Source organism: Falco peregrinus, chromosome 10 (genome assembly GCF_023634155.1).
Source record: "Falco peregrinus isolate bFalPer1 chromosome 10, bFalPer1.pri, whole genome shotgun sequence".
In the NCBI taxonomy this organism is placed as follows: Eukaryota; Metazoa; Chordata; class Aves; order Falconiformes; family Falconidae; genus Falco; species Falco peregrinus.
The window spans coordinates 26,054,684-26,068,646 of record NC_073730.1 but is presented as its reverse complement, the minus strand read 5'-3'; the positions used below and the strand labels follow the sequence as shown (position 1 = coordinate 26,068,646).

Below are 13,963 nucleotides of genomic sequence, written 5' to 3'. Positions count from 1 at the left end.
TGGACCCATAGGTCTGCTCTAAGGGCTGAGCTGGTGTCTCCAAACACTCGGATAAAATCTGCGTTGGGCTGCTGCTTTGCATAGGAGAACGAGACCGGTTGGATAGGAAGGCTTCCTCCTGGCAGGCTGAAAAGGCCTTTGTCTTGTGTGTGGTTGATGGGTCACAAATGGGGGCCAGAGGCAGCTGTGCAAGAACAGCTTTCGAAGCACGCCAGTGTGAGCTCCATAAATTGCGTGGATAAAAATGTGCTTTCCCAGAGCCAGTCATAACTTCCCATCACTTCCCAGAGCAAATACTGTCTGCTCTCTTTATTAGGTGGGACTGTGTATAGGCAGTCGCTCTAAGTGTGTTTGTTTTGAAGTCACCAGTTGCTCAGTAATCTCGGGCACCTCTGGGAGATTTAACTCGGATAGAGGTTTAGGCTGGAGGTCATGGGGTCACTGATACTGAGATGGAGAGAAAGGAAGGAAGCGGCATTGTTTTTGTGGCCTTAACTGACCAGTAAGGAAAAATAAATTCAGGTTTTAAGATGGCTTTAATGTGACTCTGAAGGAAATGCTCTACAAATCCAGCCGACGAACAGGTGACTGGGATGAGACCCCACTTCTCTTTAAGTTTGTTTTGAGCTGCCCAACCAAAACCCGTGGTGGTTACGGCTTGATTAAGACTTCTCTAGAAATCTGTTTGAGTGGTTACAGTTTTCCTTCAGCCTATTCAAGTGGTTGAGTTCCTAATTTTAACTTCTAAAATAAAATCTGGAGTTGCTTTTCGGGCAGCAGTTTGAACCCAGCGAGGAGCCCTCCTGCAGTGGTAGCAGCATGCTGGGGTTTGGCTGGTGGCCAGCATCACCTCTAGGTCCCAAAGCTGCTCAGGGGCAGAGAGCAGGGACATGAATGTCCTGATGTCTGGGGTCCACTGCATGGGGGTCCATCTACTGCTGTAAACTCCAAATAACTCATTTGCACTCGTGGGGAGTCTTGGTGTCTTACAAGAAGTGAACTCAAACTGTGGGTTTTTCTGCAGGCCAGCACTTGTTCTCAAGGAACATACAGGCAATTTTCTTTTAAGACCTCTATCCTTCTGCAAGGGTGACTGAAAGCAGCTAATAGGCTCCAAATTTATTAGGAGGAGACAGGCAGACAGACCCAGAGCATGAATGCGCAGCGCTAGTTTCCCCAGGAAGCCAGAATAACAAAAAAACAAACAACCAAAAGCAAAAACAAAAGAAGGAAAAATAAAGGCATTGAGAGTAAAGTACGAATTTGTTTATCACCTTCTCAATAATTTATCATAAACCACACTGCCTTATCCTCAGGGTCTGTTAGTGGTTTGTATATATGTGTGCCTGTGTGTATACAATTTTTGTATATAAAAATCCAGCAACATCCATTGTTCAAAAAATCAAAGATGAGAAGGATTTTGCTAAAAGCACTTTCGGAAAACCTTTGCTCTCAGTTTTCCTGTCAACGTTTTTCTGAACTTTTATTTTTATTAGCCAAAATGTTTAGAATCCCCAGGAAATCCTGGGATGAAACATTTCCTCTTCGAACTGTAGCCCTTAGGGGAAAAAGAAAAAGCTCAGATCCTTTCAAAGGTTAGAAATTTTTCAAACTGTATTTTTTACAGATTTTTTAAATTAGAGAAAAACTAGGTTAGGAAGATGCTTAACTTCAGGCTGTGGTCCTGGGAAAGATTGATCTCTTTGTTGAAAAGCCTGAAGAGGCCCTTAGATCTGGGCAAGGAAATCTTTTAGGCTTGGATCTTAATGGGGAACCGATTGCCGAATTGAGGTATAACAGGTTCAGTTGAAAGACCATTTTTATATTTTTTAAAAGTAAATTAAAGAATAACATTTGCTTTTCCTCAACTAATTTCTGTATATTAGTTAGTATGTAACAGCTTTGTATTAAGAGGCAGTTAATACACTGGAGATTATAATGACATCATCATCATCGTTGTTGTTGTTATTATTATCTTAGATCATATTTGTTATCTACCTGAGGTTTTGTAGGAGTAAATCCAATTTATTTTCCTTTCCTTCGGATAAACTTCAATGGGGGTCACAATTTTAAACTAGTAAGAACTTCCGTCCCGCAAATAGATATGTACGTTGTTAATTTTAAGCTCCTCTGGGGTTCACCACTTAAAGCGGGTTCGGTTGCTTGAAGTGAAGAAGGTAAGTAAGGGTATGTGTCCCAGGTGCAGCCTAGCTGGAGCTCTGCACGATTACTTTACCTGGGGTTTGAGGTGATGGTCCTTCTTTGGGATGGATAGGGCACTGCTGTTCTAAAGGAAAGAAGCTGAAAATGTGACGAAACGTGAGGCTGAGGGATGCAGGAGTGTTTTCATGAAAAATGACACATCAAAATAATTTTTAAGAGTTCTAAATCTGCAGTCACTACATACCACTTTATTTTAGGAAAAGTGCATTTATTTATTTATGTAATTTGTGGCAAACTGTCTTAACTGCTGTTCTGATTTATTCATCTACTTTTTATCAAGTTTCTTTGGAGAGTTCTTGGAAAGCCGAACATGAAAATCCCAGACTTGGTGGTTCAGTAACTGGTATAAATTACTCCCACAGTCTATCACAAATAAAAAAAGATTTGTGGTAATTTGTATGGAATTTAATAGCCTTTTTGATAATACAAGGAAAAAATACCATCTTTAAGGAGGTGTTGGTGAGGTTTTGGGTTTTTTGTTACTTAAATTTACATAGCAAAAGAGTGCTTCTGCTTTTTTGGTATTTGCAAGTTGGAATGGCGACATTTGCCGGGTCTGCTGGGGCAGCGTTACAATTCAGTAACTCTGGTCACTTTGCAGAAGGGTGGGTGAAGGGGGAAAGGCTGAAGGAGAGAGGCTAATAATGAATTTCCTAAAGCTTCTGCTACTAACAACATGCAGAAAGTCCCAGTACAACAACCGTGACTTCAGAAGTTCCAAAGGTCTGGATTTTTATCAAAAACCTTCCAGCTGAGTTTGGGCTTTGGAGTTAGGCTGGCAGACAGGAGTCGGAGGCAATAGTTTCCCAGTTTAGGGCTTTTTCATTCCAATGTGTCTCATGTAGCCCAGTAGTCAGCACAGGCAGCCTAAAAGTTCTCAGACCGTGACCTCTGAGCAATATATGTATGTTGTGAAGTTATACTTTACGTGGAATACCAAGGGGGTTATAATAAGGTCTTCTGCTAGTAGGAGACTTTGCATCTGGCTCCCCTTCCAGCTGGCAATGCCTAAAGACCAGCCCGTGTTACTGTGGGCCAGAATGGGTCAATGGACTTCTGGTGCAGGAGCAGCTTTCAAAGTTTGGCCTTTTAGGCTGTGCTGCTTTAGTTCCTAATATCTTTAACTTCTCTTTTTTACTTGTCTGCCTTTCTACAGGTGCTGTTTGCTCTAAACCAAACTCTGCTCCAACATGAAAGTCTCCGAGCGGGCAGTTTGCAGGCTCCATATACCACTGAAGATCTCATCAAGCATTATAACTGTGGAGACCTGAACGCTGTCATATTCAACCATGACACTTCTCAGGTAAGTAAAACTGTTGCAGATGGGCCAGCTAATTGAGCACAGATCAGCTGTCATCATCTTACACGCTGTCTCCTCTTTCCCCTTTTCCTTTTCATGCTGTGTGTTTTCTTCCCACGTGTGCCTCAGTTGCCTGGTGAGAGGGTTTTCCTTGGTACTGTGTGGGCTCTGGGGAATCATGGAGTCACTGAGGTTGGAAAAGACCTTTAAGATCATAGACTCCAACCATTAACCTGGCACTGCCAAGTCCACCACTACACCATGTCCCTAAGCACCACATCTACACACTTTTTAAATGCCTCCAGGGCTGGTGACTCCAGCATGTCACTGGGCAGCCTGTCCCAGTGCTTGGCAGCCCGTTTGGTGAAGACATTTTTCCTGATGTCCAATGTAAACCTCCCCTGGTGCAACTTGAGGCCGTTTCCTCTTGTCCTATTCCTTGTTACTTGGAACAAGGAATGGGCTGCCTGGAAAACTTTCCTAGGAATGTGCCTGAAACAAAGTTAATCATGGATGTTTGTAGGGCTGTTGAGTGTAGTCCCCTCCTTAAGGGGGGTGGGGGGAGCGGAACATCTTTGTAATATTTGAACTTATATATGAAGAGGAAGTGAACATTATGTAAATATTATAAAGTAAATAACTTCTCAAACATGTCATAATTCCGTAATTTTGCATGTGTCTCAGGCAGCCCTTCGGTCTCTGTTTATCTTAGCTATCCAATGCAACTAACAACTCTTGATGGAGCAGAAATCTGCTTTCCCAGACCAGTTTGATAGTTTGTGGTAAACTCTGAGATTCTCATTTAATACGTAGGTTCCCCTCTCCTTTCCCATTAAGTCTATGGAAGCTTGGTCTTTGGGTGTCACCACCTGCCTGTCCTTTTTTGATAAATGTTCCCAGGTTCATGTCTCGGGTGCAGTGACTAACTTAGAGGGGACCTATATAAACTTTGACAGCCACGGTATTATATATGTTTTACCAGTGAAAGTCTGTTTAATCATGGTAGCGTTTTAGCATTAGCAAATGCAAATCAAGGGTAACTATGTGACTTCAAGGGAGAGCTGAGAGAAACTCAGTTTATCAGGTTGAGATAAATTCAACCAATAGTTGATTGAGGCAGAGGTCTCCGAGGCATCTTACCTCGCCATCAGTATCTTGAGTTGCGCAGGGCTCTGTGGGCCTCTTGTTTCTTAGAGGAACAGCTGGGGAAGTGAGGAGGGCCCCAACCTGGCTGTAAGGTATCGGGGTCTCCCAGACAGACTCCACAGCCTGGGTGTTTTCCCAGAGGTCTTGTATGCCTCTCTGAGAAGTTCCAGGTAGAAATGCCAAAGACACCCGGCAGCACCTGGAGCTGCTCTGCCGTGTCACCTGTCACAGAATTAGCCTGCCCCTCGACAGGAGCAGAAAGACATCAGCCTGGACAATTGGAGGTCCCCTTAAATTCTGGACAAATGGTCATGTCTCCTCTTTTTTCCCCTGTCTGGTTATCATTTCCAAATAGTAGTAAGAGTGGTGGATGGTAATGAAGGGGATAAAACCTCTTTGCTGTCCAGTTAATCCAGCCCTAGAAAGCAAAGCGTTGTTTTTAGCATGACTAAGCCAGGCCGTGACAGGGTGGTTAACATGGCAGCACTGCGTCAGGAGTCTGTGCAGTACCAAAGCTGCCAGAGCTGTTCATTCTGGTCAGCCTTGTGCTGAAAAGTAAAGGGAGAAAGCAACTCGGGTAGGAATACATCTCTGAAGATGGCGGGGGGGTGTGAGCTGGAAAAGGTAGAGAGCTCGTGACTTTAGAGGAACCTGGAGAAGTCAGTGGTGGTAACTGTGCTTGCAGTGTGGAGGCACAGCACACAAGATAAACACATAATGGTTTTGGAGAAATAACTCTTGCAAGATGTGGTGGTATATTTGCCATGGATGCAATGGAAGGTCTACTAGTTGGTAAAACCATGAAGACAGTCCTGGCACCTGAACGTTCTGTGTCATCTTTTAATCTCTGTCAGTGTAATTTCCCTGGCGATAAAGCCTTTGTCCCCGAGACAAGCTGTAGCCGTTCACATCACTTGCATTGACTCGCAGGCATCTGTGATTTCGTGTCACCATGTCCTATAACAGACCTGTGGGTTAGACTAGAGGGGAAAATACTGCTGTGAAAATTTCTTCATCCCTGCAAATTGTTGGATCAAATGTGAGTTTAAAAACAGTCTTAAAGAAAGAAGAAAAAAAGCCCGCAACCGATCAGAGTCCAAGCGCTGGTGTTAGTCATGGTCCCAGAGTGTGCGCAGTTGATAGAGATTATAACACTTATGGGCCATGGAAAACTGAATTCCCTATATGTATACTAGTCCCTGCAGAACTCTTAAATGTTGTGGAGTATTTTCATCGTATTTTCCTCTTGTGGTTTGTTGTTTTTAATTTTGGTAAAGAGGGTTTTGTTTGGTAGTGTTTTTTTAAACCAGCTTTATACCATTTATTTTTAATGGCAAGCAGAACAAAACAGAAAATTAAAACCTAAAATAAACTCCCCATTCAGGTCAACTTTTGCCAGTTGTAGTCGTTCCAAAGTTTATTCTGTGTTTTTTTGCAAGGATGATAGACTCTGTCTGCCACAGCGGGTCTTTGCCATTGGGTTGCCAAATTAGATTAGCCTGGCATCCATGCAAATCTTGGGAGACAAGAGTGTTGCTATTTTTAGAAGGTGTGCCCATTCTTCCATGGTACCAGCTGCTGGTCCAGCTCCTCAGGGGTCTGGTGAGTCCTTGGAGCTGGTACCATTAACACAGCTTTGAAATATCACATAGAAAGAAACAGAAGAGCAGAAATGGAGTTGCGAGACTCAATGCTTATGTGAATGGTGGAGGCCAGGAACTCAGCTCCATCCCATGTGGCCAAGGAGACCTGCAGAAGGCTGTGACTCACTCTTTGAGGATTCATTTGGGGTGTTTATAAGGTTACTAGTGCCTGCTTCTCCCTTGAAAGTTAGTGGGAGCTGCAGAATAAAGGTGAACCCATCCATGAGTTGTCTCAGTTCAGAGCCATTGGTTTAGGTCACTGTAATGAACTGAGAAGCAGCTGAGAAAGTCTTAACATCACTGTGGGGATGGTGGTGGTGGGTATTTGTCTAGGTGCAGTAACTTCCTAAATTCATCTAGTCTGAATATTGGGAGATGGAGCATCTTCAGTAGCCATCTGCAAGATGCTGAGGTGCCTTTAGAGCAAAACATATCCTGGTGCAGAAAGAAGGACCAGAAGGAGAAATACTAACGCTGTTGACTCAAGATGTTACAGATGAGTTTCTTGAACCTCTTCAGCCTCCCCAAGGGAGTTTGGTGCTAAAAAACTGCACATTTCCCAATCTTGTTGACTCCTATGGCATTTGAGGGAAAGGGCTGAGATTTTCTGGGACCAAGACTGTACCAGGCGGGCGGGTGCACCGAAGGGATGGTGCTGGGAAGAAAAGTGCAGGGAAAGGTATTTCCTAGACTGAAGCAGGACCTTGGGCACCAAGTCAGAGGGCAGCTCCTCTGGCACCCAGGGACAGGGATGGGACCACCCCAGGGAGGTGCTGCCTGCCTTGGGGTTGGGAAGCCTGGCTTAGCCAAGGGAAGGTGCCCAAAATGGAGGTGTGTGAGCAGGGCCCCTGATTCCTGACATTTTCCTGTCCTAGAGCCATCAGCACTGATGACAGTGGAGGACCAAACAAATCCTTCTCAGTTTTGGTGGGTTTGAGGTTTCTTTTTTCTTATTATTTTAAATTGAGAACAGTGAAAGGGGGAAACACCTCTGCTTTCCTGTGGCTATATTACATTCCTCGTTCCTTCCTCTCTCTCTTTTTCTTAAATTTTGTTTCCAAGCACCATTTTTCCAAACATATAAATCCTTATTTAAACTTAATAAAACTTTAAGGGGCTGAGTTTAGTCAGTTAGACTATGACCCAAAAGTGGAGTAGGAAACATCTCCTACAGCCTTCTGCAAACACTTGATTCTCTTGTGACTTATGCAATCAAGAGGCTTATGTTGGAGTTTCTGGGCAGAGAGACAAAATGATACCAAAGAGAAAGTATTCTAAGTTCAAGATAGGATAAGCGTATTTTCTGCTCTTCCCTCCCTCAGACTTTTTCCCCTGAAAGAAGTCATACTTTTTTTTCTCTGCTTTAGAAAAAAGTTCCCTACAAGCAAAAATACATTGGATTAGATCAGTAACGTTAACTTCTCTATTCTGTCTGACACTCTCACAGGGTAATTGAATTCACTGTGTCCAGACATGTTAAAATGTAAAAAGTCTGCTAGTGCAAAATTAGAAAATTATCTACCTCTGGAGGATACTATTTCTTACCTGAGACAGCTAAGAAGTTGCCTAATGACCTGAAGCCTTGGTGAAGAGAAAGCAGGGTGCAGAATCTTGTATTTTGTTCCCTAAACCTGACTTAAAGGTCTTTATTCAAACATAAATGTCAGGGATATCTTGAACTGGTTCCTTGCTGTGCTGGGTTTTGAGCTATTCAGTGTTTTCAGGACAATGCTGTAAAGCAGAATTCCTCTTTGCCAGCATGGAATGAGCTGGTTCTGTGTTTCTTTATGTTCTTATATACGCTTTGTTAAGAGGAAAACTGAAAAGCCAAGGCTGAGATCTCTTCTCCTTCAATCTTTCCCAAAAACCTGTGGTCTCCAGCTATTGTTCTTCTGTCCTTAGCCATTCTCCTGGCCTGAGGAGAGGCTCCTGTCCCAGGAGAACATGGTTTCTCCTCTCTCATTACTGGTCTGGCAGATCAGAGGCCTGCAGCTATTTTATAGACAGCTTTCTGCAAGCCAGTTTCTACTTCTTGCATGCTTGTTATTTGCCTGTCCCATTGAGGCTTAACAGTGCAACACAAGAGTCATACCTGCCACTTGTAAGGCGTCTTTCATCTAGAGCCCTTATGGTTTGTGTGTTAGACTGAATTGAAAGCCCACTGAATAATGGCGAACATGTCATGCCTGCAGCAGGCTTTCTATGAGTCCCCATGGGCCCAGCCATCGTTGGGTATCAAAATGAAGAAACCACACTGGGCCAGTGACTAACCCAGTTTACGGGCTTTATGCTCACTTGAGTATAACGATCTTCTTGTTGCCCAGAGAGGTAAGGCCTTGGCTCCATCCTACACAGAAAAGCAAGCCACTCAATGAAGTGGCTTGGCAGTTACCAAAGCCTGCAGACATGCCTCGACCCCTTTCAGGTGCTCAGGGACTGCTGTGCCTCCTTCTTCAAGCTGTGTCCACCAGAAACAACGGAGCTTTTTGTATTAGAATGGTGTCACCTGTATCTTGACTTGCCTCTGCTTCATGTGCACATGCAGTGTTTAGGTTGCAGGTGTTGCCTTCTTCCTTCTTGAAAGGCGTGTGATGGTCCTGATAACATGACATTAGAGATCCATACACTAATCCCATGCCAGTAGTCCTTAAACTAAAGAAGAAAAGCTTTAGTGCCTCACTTCACGAGGCACCTGCTGTTTATAAATGGCCAGGTTGTGTTATGTACCCCTCTTAAAAATGTTACTGTCCTGCATTTAAAACCTGTCCTTTAAGATTTACAGGTCCTGATAATTGTAATTACATCATTAACTTGCCCTGTTCTCATTCTGGATAAAATACAACTGGATTTCTGGCTCACTTCTCAAATCAATGAAGACTGTCTGTGGAATGCCCCAGCTTCAGTAACTGCAGAAACACACAGCTGAGACCATTAGGTAGAGTGTTGAATGACAAGCAGACCTAATTTGTCCAAGGAATGGAGTTTTATCTAGGGCAAAGGAAGATAAATCCATAAACCAAAGGCACAGCTATTGTAACACAACGCTTTGGAAGCACCTTATCGTTTTCAGCTGTAACAAAGTGCAGACGAACTGGCACAGCCTCTCGTTATTCCAGGGAAAATGATTACAAGCTTTCCAGCGAAGCAAGTGCAAGGTTGTCCCGGGTGCCAAGGGAGCCAGTCCCACGGGTTTCTCATTCTGGGTCCAGGCAAAGGGTCAGTAACACTTCCAGGAGTGTTTGTTGAAGTGACATTGACAACAGTCCTGATGCTGCCCAGGTGTTTGGCGACACGCGTGCTCAGCGCCGTGTGCGCCCCGATAGCAGGCAGAGCACGTCTCCCACCTTCTCCTCTTTGGGCTGTAGCACGAGATGCTGCTGGAGAGAAGTTGCCTTCCCTAGTTCAGAAGAGCTCCTGGTCTGCTGCGGTGGGATCATACTTTCTTTCCACTGGCACCTGAGTTACAGCTTTGTGTCTTGGTATATTGTGAGCATTTGGAAGTAAAAAACCAGAGGTGCAGCCAAGATTTTCAGAGTCTAATTTTCATATTATGTCAGAACAGGATTCCAGATTGGAGCAATATTATATTTTGGCTTATGTGTTTCAGAAAATTGGTTACAGATCCAGATTGTGAGAGTTCAGTCTACTTGTTGATGACAGTGCTGGGGAAAACACTGGGGAGACTTTTTTATTAATAATCTGGAATGTGCCCAGATAATTTTTGTGCTGAGGGTTTTGAAAATAGGTTCTTGCTTGAAAATTTTCATTGTGTGTTTGCCTGTAGAGTTCTCTTTCCTTGAAAGTCCTTCCTTCCTCTTTCCAGTTTCCATGGAGAAAGCAATAGGAGAAGAGGGAAAGAGAAATTGGAACAAGACGTTTAAAGGCAAAGATTTTTCTTTCAGACTGCTGCATTATTAGAAAAGGAACATATTCACTTACAGAAAAGGGCCGATTTGCATTAAAAACATTTAAGGATTGTTGACTACCTGTATTTATTAGTAAGGGAATCAACTATAAAAGAGTATGAAAGACTGATAGCTAGAAACTTTTGGAATTCAAGGTAGTAGCATGCTGCTTTCTGTGCATTGCTGTGTGTTTGCTGTAAAGCATTTATTATCCCTTCTTTTTAAAGAGCTGGTTTATGAAGTGTTTCTTGGAAAGACTTGTTCAAGAGAAATGAAAAAGACTTGTTAGGTTTTTAAACAATATCTTGTGGGTTGAATGTACAAAATGCGTTTTCTGCCTTTGTGTTTTATCCAGAAGATGTATTTGTCACCTCATTATGACAGGGAGGGGAAAAGGAGCAGGACAAGGGGACAATTTGGCAAGATTAGTATTAGACATTATCTGAAAAGGCTGTGTTGTCGGGTACTCCTTGACACAACATTTCCTGGTCTGACACCATTATTGTGTGTTACCAAATAGCAAACACCATAGATCAGGTTCTCCACTGTAAACTGGTTGAGCTCTCCGATGGTGGCTTCAGACCTGGACCTTCTTTTCTCCCCTCTGGGACAGTTGCTGGCTGGTAAACCCAAAGTCCAGGCTTATACAGTTCCACCAGCTTAGATGCAAAGCTGTCAGTTTCAAGGGCAACTTAATTTGTCTCTACTTCACTGACTTCATCTGAACTATTCCTTATTTTTCTCCTGACTGGCCCCCATTCCATTTCAAAATGCTTTCTTGGAGGTGTTCTGCATCTTTATGTCCTATGATAGATATCTCAAACAACCTCAAAAAAAAAAAAAATTAGTTCAAAAGTCATCATCCAATTTGTTCCAGGTACCAGCCCAAGCTTTCTAGTTATGATGGTTGGATTGGGAGTAGCCTGGATTTCTGCTAGGATGGAACAGGAGGGCAGGGCTATCTCCACACGGCACTGCCTTGCGGTGTCAGCCCTGGAGGTCTTGTGTTCAGTCCAGCTGCTGTTGTGTTACTAACCACCTTTTTGCTCCTTGCTAATTTATGTGATATTTTGCAAGCCATATCTTTTGGATCACACTTGCCTTGGGTTAAAATTCTGCTGGAAACTTCGCGTAAATATTCAGGTATTCCCTAGCATCTTACTAAGGAGGGATGGGAGGAAACTCATTGAAGAGCCCTGAACAATATATATTCAAGACAACTGAACCTGAGTTTGTACCCACTACTGACCAGCTGTTCTCCCACTGTGTAATGGAAGACAAAATGAAAAATACCTTTGGAAAAAGAATTGCAATACTTTAATAAACCAACCCCAAAACCAAACCTTCTGGCCCCAGTATTTTCTCTTTATTGCCCTGCTTTGCCCTTTGATCGGTATCTTTACTTGGGTGTCATGGCAATATAATAGGTGATGGTTTTAGTGTCAGAACAGGAAAAAAAAATATTCTTTGTCAAAGGAAACAAAGCATTTGGAAGGGAAATAGAAAAACTTGAACTTTTCCATATGTTTGCAAGCTCGTGAAAGCTGGCCTCAAAAAAATCCCAATGTAAAAGGGATTTTAAATGGGGCAGGAATATCATTAGGTAGTTGAGATTTACCCTTCCCACTGAAACCCAAACCTTTATTTGCATACAGTGCAGGCTTGTCATCCCCATTCAATTAATGAACAGGTCCCTGTAATCTGGTCCTAAATATACACTGCATAGCTGGGTGAAGCTTGCAGAAAGGGGGCTGGGATCATTGTTCTGACTGTGTTTTGTTAAGACTTCTTTAATCAAAACATACATTCAGATAGAGAGGCCGGCTGCATATTTTGGCATCGCTACCAAAGGGAGCAGGGACAGGGTTGGGGTGGGGAGGGAGGCCTTGGGGGGAGAGGTTGGTGGTTCTTGTCCTGTCCCCCTGTCTTTCCCCCCCCCCCCCGCCAGCCCCAAAGTGCTTGGAAAGCAACTATTTAACTGGTGTGGAAAAACAAATAGAAAACATACATGGAGGTCATGACTTCTCAGGGATTTGTTGAAAGTCTTTTTTAGCAGGGATAAAAGTATCGCCCTCCAAGGTGTCTGTGAGATTGCAGGGCCCATCCTCGCGGCCCTTCTGCTTCTCCTCTCCCCCCACCCCCCATTTTTTTTTTTTTAAAAGTGTTTTCCTTCCACAGGAGAAGGTAGAATGAGGCAGGACACACACGTGTGGTTTGGCAGGGTGCTGGCTGGGAGACCAGCAGTGGCAGGAGGGTTTGGGGCTCCCAGGAAAGGTCTCCACGCAGGGGTGGTGAGAGCTGGAGCTGCAGGGACACCGGCATCCTGGTGCTCCGCGGGCTGCAGCCCACCCTGCAGGCAAGTTTACACTCAGGCCAGCAATGACTCCTACAGCTTTTGTACCACCTGCACAGCTGTGTTTTAAAAGTGTCATGCACTATCCATAGAGCCTTATCTAGCTTTCAGCTGGCTTTTCCCACCGCACCTTCTCCCATTTGCAGTTTTCCTCTATTTACAAATTTAGATACTCCAGCGGCTCATAGACCTGCGCTAGCCAGTTTGAAACTCAGCCGTGAAGACCTCTGTTTTCACGCTCAAGTTGCCACGCCATTCTGAGAGGTACCCAAGTCAGCTTTAAATTGGGTAGGCCAGTTACAGAAAGCTCGAGTGCGTGAACTGCAATGTATCCGCAACGTGTGGGACCCTGAGCAGTAATGCGGGTGGGCAGGGATTAGCTCATGGACAGAAGTCGCTCCCCAGAACTGGTCCCAGGACGTGTGCCTGCTCTTACACTGGCTTTCCTTGTGCTCTTGGACTTTCTTTCCTCTCTCGCTTGCCTTCAAGCAAAAGGCATTTTTACTTCCCCCCCACCCACACCTCCAGCCCTATCCAGAGATTTTCTGTGGGTTTGTGGTGCCCCACAGTAGCGGGTTAGTGAGAGAGGACTCTTCTCCTCCTCTTCATTGCTATTTCCAGGGAAAAGAGTACAGAGAGGCTGCCAGGGCTGCGAGCCTTGTGCTTCTTTCCTCTGAGGCAGCAGGTGGAGGAAAGAACACATTGGAAAGGAACAGTTGGGCTCTCTGGCATGGGGGTGTGAGACACCCCAGCCTCAGCTGCTGTCCCCAGAGCCTGAACGCGCCCCAGGGGGACAGGGACGGGGGTATTATTGGTGCACCACAGCCTGGAGAAAGGAGTCATCAGCATTTAGCTCAGAGAGGATTAGATGTGCCTAAGCGGAGCAGAAATGCTGCAAGCTGCAGCAATGCGTCCCCATTGCAATGACTTGAAGCCAGAAAACAGTTTTGGGTTTGTGAAGCCCCATTCCGGGCAACCCGCGGTTTGCCCGGTCACACCTTCCACCAGGGGACAGCTGGCTGTCCCTTTGCCTTGCAGTTTTTCAGGGCTGTTCCTTGCTTTTGGAGGTTTGGGACACTACAGACTGCTGCTAGGCCAAGGGATGTGATAGAAAATCCACCCCTGCCATGGAAATGCTGGGTTGGTCCAAACCCCAGCAGTGGATCCCAAAGGGCTCCATGGCACGGGGATGGCTGTGGCTGGGCAGCGTGGCCGGTGGGAGAAGTGTGACTGGTTTTTTGATCTGCACTGAAAACCTACAAGCCTCTGGCTGCAGTAAGAATTATCCCTGCAGAACTGTTCCACTTTATGCAAAGGGGTGGGAACAAAACCGGGTGAGCCCAGACTGGGGATATGTTTAAGCTTTCTGTGACTTCAGACCAGTTTGAGTCTG

The 13,963-nt window shown here is 44.6% G+C and overlaps 1 protein-coding gene across 1 annotated transcript in view; it reads left to right on the top strand.

The window, feature by feature from the left end:
* The window catches only part of TRABD2B (TraB domain containing 2B), a 295,983-nt gene that overhangs the window by 157,241 nt on the left and 124,779 nt on the right, over positions 1-13,963 (top strand). The window contains 1 exon segment of the mRNA XM_055815797.1: positions 3,380-3,526. Coding sequence (XP_055671772.1) covers positions 3,380-3,526 — 147 coding nt within the window.